This window comes from Neofelis nebulosa, chromosome 3 (assembly GCF_028018385.1).
Source record: "Neofelis nebulosa isolate mNeoNeb1 chromosome 3, mNeoNeb1.pri, whole genome shotgun sequence".
Lineage (NCBI taxonomy): Eukaryota > Metazoa > Chordata > Mammalia > Carnivora > Felidae > Neofelis > Neofelis nebulosa.
In genome coordinates, this window is record NC_080784.1 from 6,965,384 (window position 1) to 6,987,248 (window position 21,865).

The 21,865-nt window shown below is 40.7% G+C and overlaps 2 protein-coding genes across 4 annotated transcripts in view; one reads left to right on the forward strand and one right to left on the reverse strand.

The window, feature by feature from the left end:
• Window positions 1–21,865, forward strand: part of MCPH1 (microcephalin 1) — a 273,841-nt gene that overhangs the window by 143,832 nt on the left and 108,144 nt on the right. The gene's annotated exons all lie outside the window — the stretch shown is intronic.
• ANGPT2 (angiopoietin 2) overlaps window positions 1–21,865 on the reverse strand; it is a 61,522-nt gene that overhangs the window by 13,026 nt on the left and 26,631 nt on the right. Inside the window, exons 2-5 of one of the 2 annotated variants that reach the window (XM_058719860.1) lie at window positions 17,148–17,303; window positions 12,626–12,747; window positions 7,603–7,832; window positions 5,034–5,161 (exon numbers count right to left, since the gene is read on the reverse strand). In XM_058719860.1, the coding sequence (XP_058575843.1) occupies window positions 5,034–5,161; window positions 7,603–7,832; window positions 12,626–12,747; window positions 17,148–17,303 (636 nt within the window). Of the gene's footprint in view, window positions 1–5,033; window positions 5,165–7,602; window positions 7,833–12,625; window positions 12,748–17,147; window positions 17,304–21,865 lie in introns of both variants that reach the window. The other variant, XM_058719859.1, reaches the window with a different exon arrangement.

A 21,865-nucleotide genomic window follows, 5' to 3' on the forward strand; every position in this document is an offset into this window, starting at 1 on the left:
AGACCCCTGTTATATTACATTGTGGGGCTAGAAGGCTTCTTCCACATGGGATAAGAGTCTGTTCCCCCCTCAGTATGAGAGATCTGAGGCTCTGTGCACCCAGCCTGGTGTATGGGACCTGAGAATCCGTTGGGAGCTCTGACCCACAGATCAGGACTTCAAGCCTCTTTGTACTTTGCTCACTGCCTGTGGTATTTCACTTCCTAGCTATTTTTATTTTTGCTTTTAAACTGGCTTGGTGGGTTTAAACTTTGCTCAGAACACAGAATTCCTTCTTGGGCTAGGACCATGCATGCTCAGTTTCCACTCAGCTGGAGTTTTATTATGAAATTGAAAACCCCTGAAAATAAGATTACATAAATAGTTTTAAATAATGGGATTATAGTAGAACGAAAAATTTTCCCAGAAGGTTATGATAAATTTTCCTACAGCATACAAGGTAGTAAATATGAAAGTTAATGTTCAAAGCCAATGAGAAATAGTCTTCCCCTGTTGTTTTCCTTTGTGTTTTGGGGAAATGGTAGAGATAATTTTGGCAGAGTAGGTCTAAATGTAAACTATTCTGCATTTGTGAGTTAAAATTGTAAAGAATGGGGGATGAAGGAGAACCAAGAACACGCGTAGACCCCTCATTTTAAGCGGCTTGCCTGACGCCTCATTGCTAACGATATAGACAGCTGACCTGGGGACCCAGCTCCCTGTTCTCCAGCAGACTTCTCTCTGTGTCTACAAAGGCCCGTTGGCCCATATAGCTTTCCCTGATGATCCTATGTTTGGAAACATATGCTCCAGTAAAGAAACCTACATTTATTAAGAATAAAATGATTTTCCCATTTTTAATTAACCAGATAGATAAAACTGACCTGCTTAAGGTAACCCCTTATTGTCTCCCTGTATTGGTGTATTATTATTGTTAATTATCTTGTGATCATTGCTCAATACCACTCTGTTCCAAGTACCACACTTGGTACTTGGCATAGGTTATCAGCAACCCTGAAGCAACTTTGCTGTGATGCTGTAATGCTGCCCTTTTGAAAGGAGAAAACAATGGATAAAGTGAGATTAACTTGACCGGAAGTGCAAGATATAGGACTTGAATAAGGTCTCTCAGATTCTTCATTCTGTACTGCTTTTTCTACCATACCATGCAGCCCAAAACAGAGTAACTTGACCCTTTTGTTAAGAGACCAGAAGTCCCTCAACACAGCTCCAAGCTGATCTCAGTTCATGAATACTGCTGCCTCTTGTTTGCCCGTAGTCCACCCAGTGGTCTGTACTGCTTAGTTCTCTCAGTGTCTTCTAAAAAAATCAGTATAGTAAACTAGCTTAATATTGGTTTGAGGAGTCATATGTGTACAGAGAAGTCACTTCCTCTGTATCCTAAATAGCATGCCAGTGGGTGGAAAGACCGGATATGGATTGGGGCAAGCCTATCCTTACTCCAAGAATGTTTGATTCTTTGCTGTCAAAATCACCATTATGAAGTCAATGATACTTAAAATCAGAGAAGTTCAGTTTTGTATGAAAATCAGAGTCCAGATTGGCTGAGAGTCACTGCCCGTGTGGAAATGGGTGGGGCCGTACTAATCTCTAACTCCACCACGGACAGTGATGAGATGATGAGAACATTTCCTCAATGTTTTCTTGTCCCACTTAAAAAGAAAAAACAACAGAGCTGAAGTGTCATGGTGAATTGAGTTGTGAAACTTTCAGGGGACGATCATGTTCAAAGAGAGTTGTCCACATAGCCAGAGAGCACGGAGTGAAAAGGACGAGGTAGATTATCTCAGGATCAGGAAAGCAGAAGTCTTCGGACAATGCCCAAGACCTTACCACTCCAGCTACAACAAACCTGAGGGCGGTTAATACTTTTGGTTAGCACACGACTACATGGTTCAGGGACCTGACATCTTGCTTCAAAGTCTTTCAACAAATAATGCTTGATTTAAATGCCATGCTTCGGCTCTGAGGCCATGGTGAATGACTGATAAAGCCTCAAACCCACAGATAAGCACTAGGGGACAGGTACCCTGTGAAATTTAGGGAAGGCAGTTATTAGGTCTCTGACCAGCAAGAGCATATTCAAATCCCTCTGGTGCAGTTTTTATTGTTTGCAGAAACCTAATGGATTTTTCAAAAATAAAGTTGAAATACTTGGGCCCTTTTGGAAAAGGTCAGCCCAGAGATCTGCTGAACGTTCTTTTCCTGAACTAGAAGAAACAGGGCAAAAATGACTACCCTGTCATGCAGAGAAATTATCTCAGCATCTTTGGGGGCAGTCCGAATGGTAAACGGTTCCTATTTATCGAACTGATGGTTAAGTACCGAGCCCTGTCCTAAGTGTCGGATCTCCATCATCATCTCGGAACAGCTCTAGAAGACTGGGGTTACTTCATGATGTTACAGATTGGGAAACTGAGACCTCACCCAGGGTAAACGACTTGTTCAGAGGCGCAAATTGGCAGAGCCAGAATTTAAACTCCAGTCTCTCAGACCCTCTCTCCCTGGATCAGGTTGTGAATTACGGAGGCTTAAGTCTGAAAGGGAATCTACAAGTAACTTAATCCGGAGCATTTATTTCACAGATGTGAAAATTGAGGTTTTGTAAGATTATTGTTCCCTGCTGTGTAAATGAGTTGTTTTTACTGCAAATGTTTAAAAGAAGTATAAATCCTAATGTTTCCAACCATGACCTGAGGCTCATGTCACATACTCCCGCCCCCCACCCCACAGTACTATATAGCTTCATCTTGCCATAGAACCCTCCAGTTAGGACGTGGGGTTGATTGAGCACCCTGGGGCCGGAACATGGTGCTGAGTCAGGAAAACCTTTTCAGAGCAGTAGGTTGGGGCTGTGTAGTGGGCAATTGCCCTCTGGATTTGCAAAGCGTCCGCCTTGCACTGATATCCTCGTTCCCCCTGCCATTGCCACTCCTGTCCCCATTTGCTCTAGGCCAAGAAGAGACCAACATCTGGTGACAGACAGTAGTTCCCAAAAACTTATGAAAACCACATTGCAAAGGGGATCGAGAGCCATAGCACAGAATCTGTTCGTTACTTTCTCATCTGCAACAAACCATTTATGTTTTGTTTTTCTCCTCACTAATGCGCTGCTTCTAGGGCACTGGGGACATTAACTGATTTCCAAGGTTGATTTAAAGCAGCACGAATGAGTTAGAAAGATTTTCTTTGGAAAGTATTATCTTGAATAGCACAATATTTATCTTTTAAATTCATAATCAAAGTATATGTTACTGCTTCAAGTTCTCTCTTTAAACCCTTAATGCTTAAATTTTGAAATTGTTTTTCATTTGCATTTTAAATACTGAGGATAATACTGAGTTCAAAGAGGTAACACTTTCAGGAGCCTCTAAAATTTCCATCGTGATACAGTATCGATGGCCTTCTCTAGAAGTGTTTACATTGGTTCGTTCATAAGGGCGCCTGGGTGGCTCAGTCGGTTGGGCGACCGACTTTGCTCAGGTCATAATCTCACAGATGGTGATTTTGAGCTCCGTGTCAGGCTCTGTGCTGACAGCTTAGAGCCTGGAGCCTGCTTCGGATTCTGTCTCTCTCTCTCTGCCCCTTCCCCGCTCGTGGTCTGTCCCCCTGCCTCTCTCTCAAAAATAAACATTAAAAGATTGTAAAAAAAAAAAAAAAAAAAAAGTGTTTACATTGGTTCCACATCTAGCCGTTCGAATTAGATGCAAGCATATTTATAATCATTTAATATATACAGCTGTCTAATCATTATAAAAGACTTCACGCCGAATCTCATGTAATATTGTTTTAACTTATCAAACCTCTGGGAGAAGCCACATTGAAATGTTCCTTGGGAATGTGATTTTTTTTTTTCCTTACCTGAAGCTAGGTGTCTCCCAAAGCAACTTCAGGAATCATGCTCCCTGAGTAATCCAGAAGGACTAAGAATAATTGAATCCAGCTATATCCTAACTTTTCCTGCTGAAAGGTTCTGGCTGTTGGTTCACTTTCTACAAAGTAATTGAGCTTATGCCTTGAAATAAAGTCCAAATACTTGAGAAGAAAATGAGCCTCTCTCTTTGGTGGTATGTTTTAAGTCTTCCAGCCTACATTAGATGGGGTAAGGATAGCCCACCCACGTGGATAGCAATCCACGTGGTGTGGACTACAGACTCCTGGGTGTCCCTGAGACCCTTACAGTGAGTCCGCCAGGCTGGAACCGTTTCTGTAATGACACTAAGATGTTTTCGGCCTCTGACAGCGTAACGGTGTTTGTACTGATGGCACAGAATCATTTGGGGTGGGGGGCGGGGCGGGATCTGCTAGCACCCTGGGATGAATCGAGGGAATAGCCCACACTGTATTTGTGTCACTATATTCTTGAGTCACACACTCGCAGTTGGGAAGAAAATAAGGCAGTTTCACTTCAGGATGTCTTTGACAAAGCAGCAATGACTATTCATTTTATTTAAGCCTCTACTACCGAATATAGGTCTTCCTATATGCTCTATGCTGGAGTGTGAGATGTCTATAAAACCCTTCTGCAAACCAAGGTACCGTGGTTGTGTCAAAGCAAAGCTCTTGTGGTGGTTTTAGTTGTGACCTACGCGAGCCTTTTTTTTCTTTCTTTGATGGAATACCATTGCTACTTGAAATAGCCAGTGAAAGACAAACTATTTGCTTATGTAAACTCTAGTATTTAGAAGACATTTTCTTTAAAATGAGTGAAACCAGTCTGACGCTTTAAGGAAAACAACTCACGGTGCGATGATTAAGTTAAACGCGACGAGAATAGGAGAGAGAGATCTGTCTCCCACATTATGAGATAGAAATTTTTGCATCACTGATGTGTACGGTCAGCATCTGTGCACAGTGACTGCACTTGGAGCCCTCGGCAAGTACCTGTTGTGAGGTAGACGCTCTGCATTTGTGGCTTGGCTGTGCGTGAAGCGGGGAAGGGTCTGGGCGTGTGAACTGTGTTATGTACTTCCTCGGCCTCCAGGAAGCCTGTTTCCGGCCAGGTAGTTGAAAACAGGACACTGTCACCATACCTTTATCTCCTCTGTGGAGTTTGGGAACACCAGCGTATAGATGCCGTTCGCCGTCCTCCCTGACTTGAATGCTTCTGCACAGTCTCTGAAAACGACTGCTTCTTCCTTAGCACTGAAGGAGTTCTTCGCTGCTTTAAAAAAAAAAAAAATAGGAAAGCATTTAAAGGGAGTTCATGAAAAGATAAAAGTTTATTATTTTGAGATGCACTCAGTGGTAAGTTTTATTACGTTTGAATTCTTATAATAAGCAAAAGGGACACACCAGCTCTTCTCCTTTCCAAAAAAAATTACTCCAGTAAGCCATACTTCTTTTTTTATTAATCAACTACATGTAATGCAACTATTTTGCAATTAAATGTAATAAACAGTTACTTTAAAAAAAAAACTTCCATCTTGACTAGAATCACATAAAGTTACTGCAAAAGAGTAAAAAAAGAATGTACCTAAAAACAGTGGTACCTCTCCAGTGGCTGCGTGGCATATCCCATACAGAGGCCACGTCTTGATATATTTCTTTAGACTGTTGGGTAAAGACATTAAGTATTCTTTGGATTTTTAGACCCTGACCCACAGTAGTTTGTGTTCAAGACTACCATTAATGTATCTATGTTTTTGAAATTCTTACTCTAAGACAAAAAGTCCTAGTATTACAAAAGTCCCTCAGATTTTTACTCTGCTCTCAACATTTAGATTTCCCAACCCTTTCTGCCATTAGAAAAAAGGTGTGTGTGTGTGTGTGTGTGTGTGTGTGTGTGTGTGTGTGTGTGTGTGTGTTCGATCATTCTTGCAGACATTTATAGTAATTCTAGAGACCTACCAAAGCACAGGTGTCTGGACTAGATGTACGGGTGGGCATTACAGGTAGACAGTCTCTGCCGTCACATCAGCTAGAGACACGTGGGGAAAGGAAAGCCATTTCTGCTACTCTGTCTCTCCTGTGCTCCTGATCTCTGCCAGGATTTGAGCTGCATGGTTTTCTCTACTTTGGCTCATCAGAGCTAACACCTCAAGTTATCTTGCTCCCACCAGATATCAGATGATTGTCTTTTCCTTTTCTGTGGAGCTGAAACTCTGAGTTTTCCCAGTTATAACAGACTGAAACTCTAGCTGGAAGGCGCCTACTGCGAACTGGCCTTCCAGTGTCAATCCTGCCATTTAGCATCAAGATAGCGCTGTTTCTGTTTGTTTCCTTGTGTAAGCAGAAACCTTGTTTAAGTGTTTCTATTAAGATTGGGATAACTGCATGGCTCGAGGATGATGAGAGAACACATTTCTTATGAAACTGAAGAATATCTTCACAGGATGTAAAATGCATCCGTGCCAAGAGAACACAAGTTTAAAGGACATTAGGAAATAAATAAACCACAGTAAGAACTAGACCCGATTTGTTTACGAAAAAGACTTAAAATGAAAATACCGCACAGATTATGTATCACATTTCGGATTAATGACTGAAGCTGCCTCCCTTTTCTCCTCTAATATCCAAGAGAGATTGGAAGATTAAAACAGTAATAAAGTAGGCAAAACGTAACTAAGGATGGACTGAGAGAAGGGAACTGACATATCTTGAGTGCCAATTTTATGCCAGTCAATGCAAGCATTAGCTCAATCTTCACAACAGTCCTCTGGGTTTAGACTCGCTTTTTCCACATAATAAATAAAGTCCACTGTGGATTAGTAACTTGTCCAGCCTCATAGCACCAGATAATGATAGAACTATAACTCAGAGTAGGCTCTTTGAGCCCAGGAATCATGTTTGGGGTGTTTTGCCTCATAATAATTAATTAGTATAAGTATGTATTCCCTCTCTCCTCTTCTTCCTTATTTTTATTCTATTTTATTTTTCCTTCCTGGACAGCATTTTTAAAAATTTTAATTCCAGTACAGTTAACATACAGTGTTATAATAGTTTCAGGTGTGCATCATAGTGATTCCACAATTCAGGGAACGGCCTGCCTGACTCAGTGCTCATCATGATAAGCATGTTCTTTGATTTCCATCGCCTGCTTCCACCATCCCCTCGCTCACCTCCCTTCTGGTAACAGTAGTTTGTTCTTATAGTTAAGAGTCTGTATTTTGGTTCTGTCTCTCTCTCTCTTTTCTTTTCCTTTGTTCATTTGTTTTGTTTCTTAAATTCCATGTATGAGTGAGATCATATGGTATTTGTCTTTCTCTGACTGACTTACTTCCTTAGCATAATGCCCTCTGGTTCTACCCATGTTGTTGCAAATGGCAAGATTTCATTCTTTTTTCATGGCTGAATAATATTCCATTACATACATATATTTTCCCCATAATTTGCCTATTGTAGATAATGCTGGAATAAACAGAGGGGTGCATGTATCTTTTCAGATTAGTGGTTTCATATTCTTTGGGTAAATACCCAGAAGTGGAATTACTTCCTCCTTCTTTTTTAATTGGTTCTGTATTAAGACCCTGTAAAGCTTTTATAGGAAACATGTAAGAGAAATAGTCCTTTTCTGACAGATGAGAATTTTTAAGGATTTTGAATTTCACTTAACCAATGCAATTAAAACAGAAGAAAAGATGATAGGTAAATTTGACTTACAGTTTGATGATATCATAGTCAATAAATTATGAACTGTCTCCATCAGATCATGTTGCTGCTTTTGGAGAACTGAGCTATTCACCGTGGCGGTCACTAATTGTTTTTCTAGTTCTTCAATGATGGAATTTTGCTTAGATACTAATACTTGGAGCTGATCTTTCTCTTCTTTTATCGACTGTAGTTGAACAATATGCTTGTCTTCCATGTCTAGTACTTTCTTTTCCAGGAAACTTGTAGAGGGAAATAATTGTTAGTTTAGTGAAGGGTTTTCTGATTGCTTTATATACATCAACTCAGTTTTTTACTTCTTTTTTTTTTTTTTTTTTTTTTTTTTTTTGTAATGCTTATTTACTTTCAAGAGACAGAAACAGCAGAAGTGAGGGAGGGGCAGAGAGAGAGAGGGAGACAGAGAATCCGAACCACGCTCCAGGCTCTGGGCTGTCATCACAGAGCCCAACGTGAGGCTCAAACTCACGAACCATGAGATCATGACCTAAGCCAAAGTCGGACGCTTAACTGACTGAACAACTGAGGTGCCTCTCGGTTTTGTAATTCTTAAACAATCTTTAATATTTATTGAATTCCTGCTTCTCCAAGGCCCTCTGTTAAGACGTTAAAGGAGTTGCTGCAGCCCTGAAGAAGCTCTCAAACTTGCCGAGAACTCTAGATAAGCAGATGGGACATAGATATGAGGATAAAATACCCTAACCAAAATGTAAGGTCCGTAATTAGAAGTTACCACATGGAGTGCATTTGAAGACCATGGTTTTGCTGACGGAATTGTGGACAATGAGAAGGTAGCCTTGGTGTTGGGAGCACATGGGGGCGAGTGGGAAGCCCAGGCTGAGAACCTCACTTCTGCATGTGACCACCTGTGTCACCTGCGTCAGGCTTTTCCCTGTCTGCATCTCAGGTGAATGTCTATCTAAATGAACATCCACCTGTAGATATAAATTTCTATGTAAAATGAAAGCAGTAGATTAGATAAAGATCTCTGAGGTCCTTCCTAGTTCAAATAATCTGTAAGTCTACGATGCCTTTTTGAGGGCAGTAACATTTTCTGAATCTTTAACTCTGTGAGCAACATTACGCAGCCAAGAAACTGACTACCCACTAAAGGTCTTACCTATAAGCAGTAACGATCAGTATAAATAATTATTATTAGAAATTCAGTTGTAAGTCTTAAATTTATCCCAGCCAAGTCCTTTGTAAATTGGTATATGACAGTAAGTGTTGTTCACTATTCCAAGTCAGAAAGTAAGCAGCTACTGTAATACCCTGATTTGCACTTTATTTATATTTCATCAGTTTTCTCCTATCTCTTTTAAAACTATTACATCTCATTATTTTTCCTGCTATCAGCTTGTTCTTTTAATTGTGTATCATTTTGTTAATTTAAAAACTAAGATGACTTACTCTAAGCAGAAGTTAACCTAAAAATAAACGCACAAGGTGTACCCAGGTGGCTCAGTCGGTGAAGCATCTAACCCTTGATTTCAGCTCAGGTCATGATCTCATGGCTCGTGGGATGGAGCCCTGTGTCAGGCTTTGTGCTGACAGCTCAGAGCCTGCTTGGGATCCTCTCTCTCTCTCTCTCTCTCTCTCTCTCTCTCTCTCTCTCTCACGCTCTGCCCTTCCCCCACTCGTGCTCTCTGTCTCTAAAATTAAATAAATATAAAAAAATAATAAATACATAAAGTTTTTCTGTTTTCTGCCTGAAATCATTTCTAGTACTATCATTATAGGCAGTATGCTTTCAAAGCACTCCTGTGATGCTTGACCTAGACAATTAACATAAAATAAGTGAGGCATTTTTAAATTACTAATCTACACTGCCTTCAAAATGACATTGCTTGAAATTTCTTATCCAGCTGTATTCTGTTGTCTTTAATACTTTGTGACGAGGCATAAGAGAAAGATGGGATAGTCCTATGCTCCAGAGTGTGAATGAGAGTGTGAACACTCCTAGATGCATATTTTTTTTTAAATTAGCCTGTAATGAAAAATTATTTTTTTTTAATTTTTTTAAAAATTAGCCTGTATTGAAGAGTTTAGCAGGTCACCCCAGACCACACTGGCTCTGAGAGCAGGACCATGTAGGCACGGAAGCACAGATCATGGCATTTAAAGCTATAAGGAGTGTCAGATCATATCCTCCAGCAACACTTTGCAAAATGCAGATTGGGATCTGTTACTGGCCTGTGAGATCCATTTAATGAGTCACAATCAGCACTTTTTAAATGAGAGCGAATTAATTACATAGGATAAAATAGATGAGAATCGAGTGCAAGTTCATAGCAACAGCTCTCCACGCTGCAACAGATACCGAGGCCCAGAGTGCTAAGTGGCGGAAGGAAGGAGATGGGGCGGTATGGGGAATCCATACGGTGGGTAACACTCTGTAGCGTGGTGTTTGGTTTTCTGATACAGGGAAATCAATGTGATCATCACCATAAAAATTGGACTTAAGTACAGCTTATCTTCCTATTAACATAACTCACAGGCAGGTGAGGAGTGTGAGGAAATACCCTGTGTAGGCAGAAATACCAAGGCTGAATCCTGTTTCTTTTATGAGTTTTTATTGGCTCTCTTTAGAAGGGGGCAGCATCCATGGCAGCACTTTTCAATAACAATAATTACCGTAACAATAATCACAATTTAATTGAGCTGGTACAACTAGGGCCTAAATGAATCATTTATTTTTAAAAGAAAAAAAAAAAAAAGGAATGATTAGGTGAAAAACACATAGTAATTTTCACCTTCAGCTGGTGAACCTAAAAATGGTATAGTGGCAATTTTCAGAATATCATCGACCCTGATCAGTACTCTGACTTCATCTGAAACTATTCCATGAAGAAAACAGTTGCACTTTTGGAGACACATTGAAAGTAATTTAAAGAAATGGTTTGGCACATGTGCAAAACATTCACATATATTTGTAACGATGTTCTTGCGAGCGAAATCCTAGGCTAGTCAAAATGCAAGGCACCAGAAAACACAGCATGCCAAACTCACCGAAAGATGAAAAATCATCTGCACAGTTTCCTTATTTTTATTTATTTACCATCATCAACAGAAGCCTTATTATCGTCATTTCATATTTGTGTCAAAAGAGGCTGTGATTTCTGCAGCCCCTGCAAAGATTATTCTTCCTGCAGGTACAGAGTTGTTACGTATGGTGTTTATGACAAGTCTGCTGATAAAAAAGCTATCCCTTTCACGATCTATACTGTGGGAGGCCATTCGGAAACAATCTGTGTACAACTCCTGCGTGAGTGAGAGATTTGCAGCCCAGGCTGTGGTGCACTGCTCTTGTAAGTGATACGCAGTCTTAGCGTGTCGGGGATGTTTGACACGGCGGTTTTACGGAGGAAATGTGATGTTTAACCTTAATGTCATATAAAACTAAACTCCCAGTATTGGAAAAGTGTACTGCTGGTCCATGTAGATTCAACTGGAGGAAAACATGAAAGATTTCAGTAAAAAAATAAAAAAGTTGGAGGATCACATAGGCAAGAATAATCAGAAGGTACAGCGAGCCTCAGGATGGTTGGGATCACTATTTTATACGTTGTGAAGCTTTGACATACAGAGACATTTCCCCAAATCATGATGAGCAAAGGATGTAGGGAAAGTTGTTGATTGTATTTCAAAGCAATTCCAGCTGACTGTGCGTAACGAAGTTTACTTGTAGTAAGTGAAAACATGAAGCAGTGTGTCTGAACTCAGGAAGAAGATTTATACTCCTCAAGGCAAAAGGCAGTACGATTTGGCAAATATTTACAAAGATGATACTCGGGAAACATAACTGACATGCTTAACTGATAATTTTCGTGTTTTAGCATACTAAATTAGAAACATAAGGAGGGGACAGTGTGCAATACCAGGGTGCATTCAACAAACTAATCAAAACCTAGGTATCTCCCAGCCCATATTGTTTTGGCAAGCAACAAAAGTAATCACTCAGCTCCTGTATCTTCCTGTCACTGCAACTTCATTAAATAAAAGAGAACATTATTAAATAAGACCATTTTAAGAGATTGTTGTATCTCAACGTTTGGTCTCGAACTTTTATTTTTTTACTTTGCAGAAGAAAAAACACTGAAACACTAAAGAAAAATATTTGAATTAAAAAACTATATTTGCAAAAGAATAAAAAAAAATCTATTTGCTTTTCAAAATTCTAAATCAATAGTGGGCTAAACTTGTTACCCAAAGAAGAGAATTATTTCAGCTGAGTTCTTGATTAACAGGAAAGAATGATCATAAGACAATAAGTTTATCATCATTTTTGCGTAAGAAAAAATTATTTACTTGAAGTTACTTAGTTCTGAAATACAGTATATTGTTGTCTGACCATTCTCCATGTCATATGCACATCCTGGTTAGAAACAAGTTGGTAGACAAAATTATCTTCGTGTACTCCCGTCTGCAATAAGCCTTTGAAAACAATCCCCACTGATCACCCAAAGTTTGTTTTTGTATTGGCTTTCTTGGGATTTTTCTAGATCTTATTTAAATATTAACATAATATTTATTAATGACTTCCATTTTTACTTTATCATATGTTTTAAGAGTAACTTTTGCACCATGAAATGTGCCTTGTTTACAGTGTAAGTGTAGTTTTCCACCTGTGGGTCATTTTGCATTGGAAGTGATGACGTTCCCAGAGGCAAAGGTAAAAAGCCTGGGCCAGTGTTACTTTTATTCCAAGACACTGGCAGCATTTTGTCACAGATTAACTTGGGCGGTATTGAGGCAGAGCTTGGAGAATCACTGGAGGAGAATCTTTAAGGGCCCAGAGAATGAAAAACATTGAAGACTGGATTAGAAGGCACACTTCCACTTTTTCCCAAACCCTCTCCCTGCCTTTCCCTCACGAGGTGTCCAGTCCTGACCCTATGCATTAAGAAATCTGGCATTTTGGAAGCCATTCTTAGAAATGATAGTCACATGAAATAGGCTTTCAGATCTACAAGGTATGCAGTTCTGGTTTATAAATTTTTTTGTGTGTTTTTATTACCTGTTCTTATCTTGCAATTTGTTTATTTCACTGGTCTGGTCCAAAATCTGTTTTTCCAATTTGCTGGTGGAAAGGGAATGTTCCAGAAGCTGAAGTTCAAGTCTTGTTGTCTGATTTAATACCTAAATGTAACAAAATAAAATTCCTATTTGTCATTTTTAAAGTTACATATAACTTCCTTTTAATTAAGTCAGCTAAATTATAGGAAAACATAACTAAAGCGTTTTTTATTTACCCAAGTATCTTATTTTGGCATATTCTTCATGTTCAGAAAAACCTTGAAGTCCTGGATTGCCTCAGACTGTGGTTGTTTTTTTTTTTTTTTTTTTCTGGTTTTTTTTTTCAACCGTGTCTTTTTTTAGAAAGTGTTTAATAGTTCTGGACAGTAGTATTTGTGTCAAATAATATAATGCTGTTCCTGTTGTCATGTTTTAGCATTTCTTTTCACACAGTGAGCCAAGTAGGAGTATACAATGGTCATATTTAGTACATCAGAAGTTGTTGATAAATGAAAAAGGTTTTGCCTCTGCTCAAAACGAAATGAGGTTCTCTTACTTGTCAGTAGACGACATGGTTAGAAGTCACATGCTTCCATTCTATAAAAATGTAGCTCATTTTTATTTTTATTTTCTTTTTTTTTTTAATATTTTTAAAATTTTTAATGTTTATTTCTGAGAGAGACAGAGTGTTAGCAGGGGAGGGGCAGAGAGAGGGGGAGACACAGAATCCAAAGCAGGCTCCAGGCTCTGAGCTGTCAGCACAGAGCCCGATGCAGGGCTCGAACCCATGGACCGCAAGACCGTGACCTGAGCCAAAGTCGGATGCTCAACCGACTGAGCCACCCAGGCGCGCCAAATATAGCTCATTTTTAGCCCAGCATTTCCTATTTGTATTCACTTGGTTAGCCTTTCATTTTTTTTCTTTTCCACTTCTCTCCTTTCTTTTTTTAATTTTAAAAGTCATGTCAGCCAGTTGGGAAACAGTAATGCATCACTATGAAGTTCAGTTTTGCTCTCTGGGCCCTGTCATATGCACTGTCACTGTTCCTGTCGTGTTCCAGCAACTTTAAGGATGACTTCTTTGGCGTTCGGCTACCTTCTAGCAGGAAGAGTCTGTTACTCACATCCTCTGGGTTGTGGTTATTCAGGATGTGACATCACGTGTAAGTGTAAGGCAGAATTGTTGCCCAGGAATAAGGGTCCTTGAGAGAACCATTGTTTGTTCAGGGTCTGTGTCATTCATAAAAGGCCTGGCCTGGCCCCACTGAGCAGCTTTAGGGACAGTCCTGTCCTTGGTCAAAGCTGGATGAGTTCATATCATGAGCTCATTCTTGTTGAATGAATGATGGCATTAGCTAGCAGAAAGGTTGGGTTTTAATATTAACACCTGGAATATAGATTTGGCCTACATCTTCTTTGGGCCCAAATATTCTATGTCAGTTATTTCTAAAAGGAACTGGAAACTTGGGTCTTTTATTTAATTACTAAGGGCTAGGAAATGAGCACAATGGGCCAGAGATAGGGAGGAGGGCATATAGGTCCTGACCGACCAAGGATCAACTGCGATGTTTTTCCATCACTTTTCCAAAGGCCTCCAGAGCAGGTGACTGTCTATCCAGGTCAGGTGGTTGTCTCTGGTCTGTAAGACCTCCGATCTCTACCTGTCCCTCATTGTCCAGTTCAATAGCCTCTGAGTCTGACAGGCTAGAAGAATCTTCTAGTCAGAAAATTTTAGGTTTGGATTTAAACCCGTTTCACACAGTAATTGCTCAACAAATGCCTTAAATAGATTTGGTGCATAATTTGGTCCCTTTTCTAGGTTCAGACATTTTAATGTGTTTAGTTGGACATTATAGGCTGATTTCTTTATAGTCATCTTCTGATTTTCCCGTTACCATAGATCATGTGATACCTAGTTTCACAATTGATGTTTTAAAAATCATGTGATCCAACCAAAGCTTAATAAAAGCTAGAAAAACTGACTTACACAGGATGTAGCAAAGGTTTAAATCATTGCTTTTTTGAGGCACCTGGGTGGCTCAGTCATTTAAGCATCCGACTTCGGCTCAGGTCATGATCTCACAGTTCATGAGTTTGAGCCCCGTGTTGGGCTCTGTGCCGACAGCTCAGAGCCTGGAGCCTGCTTCGGATTCTGTGTCTCCCTCTCTCTCTGCCCCTCCCCCACTCATGCTCTGTCTTTCTCTGTCAAAAATAAATAAAAACGTTAAAAAAAAGAAAAAGAAATAAATAAATCGTAGCTCTATGTTTTACACTTTATTACCATTATCAGAAAATATGAGAAATGTTTACTCAACAGACATTTTTTGAATGAGGTTGATTTCCCGCTAGCTTTGCTATCAAATGGTGAGTGGTGTGACTTAGGCATTACTAATTTATTTTAATAATTAACTACAGATATGTTGGCACACTTACATTAAAATTTTTATCTTTTCATTTTTCACTTGTATCACCTCTTGGGATTACAGTTGTCATACCTTGTGAATTCATCATGTGATACAGTTCTATTTTTCCTACACTGTTGTAACATTGTGGAAAGACTTGGTAAAGAAGTAACTTCTTAGTCTAGCCTCAGATAAAAGTGTTTTATTCTCCTACTGCTTCCTACTGTTTACCCTGCTTTATCCAACACTTCTTATGGAGACAAGGAAAGAATACCTGTACTCTTCTAGATATGATCTTATTACAGTTGGGAGGCTTGTAGTTTCTCTTACCTCGTGTCCCCTTCTGGCTCATGTCTGGCATTTCTTTCAGCTGAAGTAGCATATGGAAATAATAATACATCATAGAAAGTATTTGCTATTAAATCTACTTTTTTTTTTTTTTTGAGCATTACTTAAAACTGAGAGTAGGAAGGTACTAACTTCTTAAGCTTATAAAGAGACCAGAAAGCAGATGTACCAATGTTGAGACTTGAACTAGGAGCATCTCAGCAAATTCTGCCAACAGCACTTTTTTCCCACCTGGACTATTCTTTTTTTGTTTTTTAATTTTTTTTTTAATTTATTCATTTTTGAGAGACAGAGCAGAGCACAGGCCAGGGAGGAGCGGAAAGAGAGGGAGACACAGAATCTGACACAGGCTCCAGGCTCTGAGCTGTCAGCACAGAGCCTGACCTGGGGCTCGAACCCACAAACCGCGAATTCATGACCTGAGCCAAAGTCGGATGCTCAACAAACGGAGCCCCCCAGGCGCTCCTCCCACCTGGACTATCCTTACTCAGTCACAGGTTGTATGTCATTTGGCCGGACTCTGGATGAATTGTGTTTTAATGCTCTCATGTTCACTGTTTTGCTCTTGTTCTTTTCTTATGTTCATGTTTTTCTCTCCTGCTGCGATTAATCAGCAGCTCATAAAACCTGAAAGCTAAAAGGGAACTTAGAAGCCAGTCATTGGACCCAGCCCTCACTTGATAGTTCGAACTGCCAAGGCCCACAAGAGCCGAGTCCCATGTGCAGATTCACTCCCCAGGTGATGGTGAAACCAGACCCATTAGAGAACTCAAGACTTCCTGCTGATGGCCGAGCCCCCTGTGCCAGAACTGTCTATAACCTCATACCACAGATTTTAGAAACTCATACCACAAACTGCTTCCATAGTTCTTTGAGATTTGATTTTATGTTGAAAGTTAGATTTAAGAACAAAGTCACTTGGGGCACCTGGGTGGCTCAGTCAGTTAAGTGTCGCACTCTTGATTTCGGTTCAGGTCATGATCTCATGGTTGGGTGCGTGAGTTTGAGCCCCATGTCTGGCTCCACTTTGATAGTGTGGAGCCTGCTTGAGGTTCTCTCTCTCCTTCTGTCTCTGCCTGCCTCTCTCTCTCTCTCTCTCTCTCTCTCTCTCTCTCTCTTTCAAGGTAAATAAATGTTAAAAAATAAAAGAACAAAGTTTCTTGTACTCCTTTTTTTAGGTTTATTTATTCTGAGAGATTGAGAGTTTGTGTGTTGGGGGGGAGGGGACGGGACAGAGAGGGAGAGGGAGAGAGAGAATCCCAAGCAGGCTCCACACTGTCAGCACAGAGCCCAGCATGGGGCTCCATCCCTCAACCATGAGATCATGACCCAAACCAAAGTCAAGAGTCGGATGCTCAACTGACTGAGCCACCCAGGTGCCCCAGTGCTTTTCATTTCTTAAATGAAAATCTGAGGATTTATCTAGAGTCCAGAGGATGCCAGCAAGGCATAGCTGAGGGCTTATCTAGAGTCCAGAAGATGCCAGCAAGGCAGAGGAGCATTTCTCATAGAGTGTCAAGTGTGCATCATATGAAATGATTTGAATGCCCTTCGTAGAAAAAAAATGTAATTTAACCTCAGTATCAAAAATGAAAACATATTTTAAATTCTTGTCCAGCCACAAATTGTTAATTTCTTATCAACTCCTCTTTTTTCCTGCTGCACTCGAGCTTTCTTCCCTCGCCCAGTATCCAGCTAAGTAGCCCCACGGTGCAATTTCTCGCTAGCAGTTACTAGCCCAGACCGTTATGGGTTTTCTGTTTCATTACTTACTTGTGCTTCAACATCCGTTAACTTCCGTGTTTGCTCTGCTGTTTGATTCAGTAAGTTTGTGCCTATTTCTATCATCACGGCCGTCTGGTTCTGTACTGCGTTCTGTTGTATCTCTACCATTTCTTTCTTCATGTTGTCCTGGATGTAATTCTCAAGCTAGAAAAGCACATGGGTGACAAAGACAGTCATCAGCCAAATCATCAGAAATCTTATTCCTCAGTATTTTCCCTTTCTTTTAAAAAATCTGTTGCAAGACCTGTGCCTTGCTGTGATCTTGCTGTTTTTTGTTTGTTCGTTTGTTTTTTATCCCTAGCGGAACAACACTGTGGTAGTGTGTTGACTTAAAATCTGGCAGCTTAGTGACATCATGTGTGGGAGACAGGCCGCTCGTCGTTTTTGGTTACCTGCAGAAGTCTACACTGCGGCCGGCAAGGGAGGCAGTGTGGCCCCAGCTCAGAGGCGGGCAGACAGCGGTGCTGTCCAGCAGGGTCTCTTCAGGCTGCAGCTCTATCCGTGTTAGGCAGGATATGAAAATTTGGTAAGAAGCATCACTGTTTCTCCCCCATTCTAGACGTGTGGTTTCTTGAAAAAGAGACTTTAGAAGTCAGTCTTACACAGAGTATGAGGAAAGGCTCTCCTTTGGATTCCCCACCACCCCCCGTAACAGAATCACCCCTCACCTCCACATTCTGCCGCCCTACCCCCCCCCCCCCCACTTCCCTGTTAACCTTGTTCGTCTCCCATTAGACCTATTACGCTTTTCCCAACGGGCGTGCAGTCTTCCCAAGTTCATCATTTCGTATACCAGGCAAACTCACAATCCTACAACTACTTCCTTTATCTACTCACACGGCCCGGCATGGGGGCACGCCAGCTCAGTATAATATTAGCTTCAGCACAAAAGGCTGAAGAAGCTGATTTCACTGCCTAGGCACAGATACCTGTATCTTCGGCAGTAAAATTATATAATGAAATATAAACGCAGGACACCCAGGTGTACTGGAAAAAGCACGTGGACACCTGGTCTCCGATTTTCCCTTGACTCTAGGGATGTTGCTTAGCTTTGGGGGCAGCCGGTAAACTCCGATATAAAATAGGATTTCTGATTGGTCAGAGGAGGGTTTGAAGGATTAACGAAGCTATGCTTTTACAGTCCTTTTGTGCACGCATAACTCCAGGTGCTTAAGATGTAATTTTCTTTCCTTTTTGTGTTTCATGGTGGGCCAACGACAGAGCTACAGGTCTATTCATTGACCCAAACTACAAATTCATGATGGCAGAAACCCCTATTTTTATTTCTTTTTCTCCTAGTTATAACTCAGAATTTTTTTTTAATTAAATGGAAAGATGAGGATAAAAATGCTCATAAACACCTTTCTTTAAAACTCGTAATTCTCTGAGCAGAAACCATTCATAAAGTCTGTCATCATGGGGCGCCTGGGTGGCGCAGTCGGTTAAGCGTCCGACTTCAGCCAGGTCACGATCTCGCGGTCCGTGAGTTCGAGCCCCGCGTCGGGCTCTGGGCTGATGGCTCGGAGCCTGGAGCCTGTTTCCGATTCTGTGTCTCCCTCTCTCTCTGCCCCTCCCCCGTTCATGCTCTGTCTCTCTCTGTCCAAAAATAAAAATAAAAAACGTTGAAAAAAAAGTTTAAAAAAAAAAAAAAAAAGTCTGTCATCAAACAGCCTTTCTCCTAAAATGTCAACCACAAAGTAGTTCTCTGCTTCTGCATGTAAGAGTGAGAAAGCAGAATGGGAGGGGTGGAGCTCTTCCCTTAGAGTTCAAGGGCTTCTTTGTTGGTACAACTTATTTTTTTTTTGTTTTAACTTATTAAACTTTTTTTTGAGAGAGAGTGGGGGTGAGGCAGAGAGAAGGGGAGAGCGAGAGTCCCAAGCAGACTCCACACCCTGCACAGAGCCCAGTGTGGGGCTCGACCTCATAACTGTGAGGTCACGACCTGAGCCAAAATCAAGAGTCTGATGCTTAACCGACTCAACCACCCAGGTGGTCCTGTTCTGTCTTGACCGGTATTATGAGTTCTAGGATTAGTGTTGGAATTTTATAGTTTCTGCCTCTGTTGCTCGCTTGCCGTTGACTCTGTCCCTACTCCTGTGCCCTTCCCACCTCCCTCTATGCTGATTATCTTGAGGGTCACTGGTTGCTCCCTGGTTCTCCCCTGGTCTCTAGCAGATGGAATAGCCTGAAAGCTGACAATGACTACACAGCTCTGACCATCTGTAAAATCTTGTCATTGAAGCCTTTGCTTCTCCACATGAATCACAATAGATGAGAGCGCCATAAAAAATGGAATCATGTGCTGTTGCTTGGCGGCCCAAGAAATATCTCTAGTGTAGACTTAAGAAAATCTGAAGAGCGAAACCCTTGTCAACCCTTCCTTAACTAGCGAATGATAACTGGCTCAGGCTTTTTAGTGACCATGTCCTTTCTTAATTTATTCTTCTTCCCTTCCCTCGCCTTTTTAAAATTGTAACTTTTATGATTTAAATAGATAATTTATGAGGACTCGTAGAAGTTTGTTATTTCTCCTTTCCTTCCCCCCCCACCCCTTCTCTCTCTCTCTCTTGTTCACACACACTCTCTCACACACAGAGACACTCTTTCTCTCTCTCTCATCACCATGGGAGTTTTGGAATTTTTGAGGTTAAAGTTAAAGCCATATAAGTCATCGAGAGGAGTTGTCTTAGTTACTCTTAACACCCAGCAAAGATAATATTTAGAGAGACTTATTCCGGGAAGTTTGGGCTTATTAAAGATAGATTCAAGCTGGAGTTTGGTTGAAGTCCATACTGCAAACTCATAATTTATAAACTAGTATAAATAAAGGTCTTAATCTTCTTATTGATTTGAGTACTTAAGAACTTAAATAAAAATGATTCTGCCCCTTGTCACTCTAAATCATACAACTAGGGGAAAAGAATAGGTCCTTGAGTGCCCCCCACCCCGTGTTAGAACTACTGAGTCACATGTGTGGTTACAGCCATCAAGAGACATGAGAAGCTTGTTTATAATTTGACATTTTAGAGTCTAGTTCCCATTTAAAATTAGACTCAGGAACTAAAATAAAAGATCCCAATTTTTAAAAGTAAAAAAAAAAATAAATAACTTTATTGCCATAACTTTTTTCTAAGGTTGAAAACAATAGAATACAAGATGTCTTTTTAAGTCACTATTTTTCAGCTTTTCTGGACTACAAAGTATCTAGGTATGGTGGGTGTGTGGCTGTGATTAATCTTCCATTGAAGCAAATTACAGATTCACTTATGCATGAGCTGTGTGGGTGTGTATAGATCTTGTTTATATTGTCTGTATGTGTATAGTGTCTCTATACAGTACATACAGCTAAATAAAGTAAAAGCCTACATGCTACGGACCCAGTATCTAATTGAAGTCAGTGGGAAGACAGTGGAACAGAAACAGAAATACCAAGGAGTAGACATTTTTGTGTTGATTCGTGAAGAGGTTTGTGCTCTCACACTTGAAGCGGTGAAGATAAATTAAGATTTTAAGAGAAACGGGTACCGTGGCAGCTGAGTCCTCTTTAACTACAAAGAACGTGTTTAGTCCCAGGAGCAATAGGGAAACCACCACAACCGCTGTAGTTAAGGTCTGCTGCTCACTGCCGCTGTCCCTGCTCCTGCGTCCACTCTTCCCATGGGCCCCAGGCACCCCACACGCGGGCTAGAACTGGCCGTCCAGAGGCCACGCCTCACTTGCCCTGCCTACTGCTTCTTTTCTAGCGTATTGCCCTGGAACGTCTTTCTTTCTGTTTAGTATCGCTTATTTTTATTGCCTGTGAGATATAGAAGTCTGCCCAGTGCAATTCCATTCTGGTAGAAGGAAGCCTTAGTTCAAGGAAAAACATGGGACGAATGAGATCTCTGCTCCCGTCGGCAGTGTCCCTCTCCGCTCCTCGGGCAACTGTTTCCGTCTCTGTCATCGGCACTTAGCCATTCCTATCAAAACAGTTCCGAGATACTTGAACCTCCCAGGAGACATGGTTCTTCCTCATTTCACACGGGTGGCTTCACACACTCATGTTTTGCAGGAATGTTTGACATTGCTTTCATGTCAGAAGATGATTATGCAGCGCTTCTGACTTGTGGGTCCAGGTGCCCACCCCCCAAAAGTCCCCGTTACAGTTTGAAAGGAGGTACGGCCATTCATTTTTGCCCCCTTCTTGAATTGTTGGTCTAAGCACTCAAAGTGCAGGTCTTTGAGCGGTTTCTCTTCCCTCGGAATTCAAATGAATTATCCAAATTCAATTAACGTTTCAAGGCTGTCACCGTCATTATAGTTGCATAGATTGTTGCTTAGTATTGGTTTGATTTGCTAAAAGAGATTGCACTCAAAACACAACCTTTAAAAATTGGCAACACATTGAAGTTCAGGCAACCAGAGTAAACTCTTTTAACATACATAGATATATATATGTTTTTTAATGTAAAATGTGTCCTGAAGTTTTTGATTACTCTTTCAACATTTGGAACGATTATATTTGACAGGAAAAAGAAGTCTGTTTGCAAGGTAACTATGGCAGATTGATTACGCATTAAAATGGTTCCCTTGCTATCTTTGATCTCACCAAGATTATCATCATTATTTTTTCGACCAAAAGGAAAGTAATCTTGAAATTGGCTGGGGAAAGGAAAACATAGATAGTGTATGAAAACTATCGCCAACTTGGAGATTTTGATCTTGGT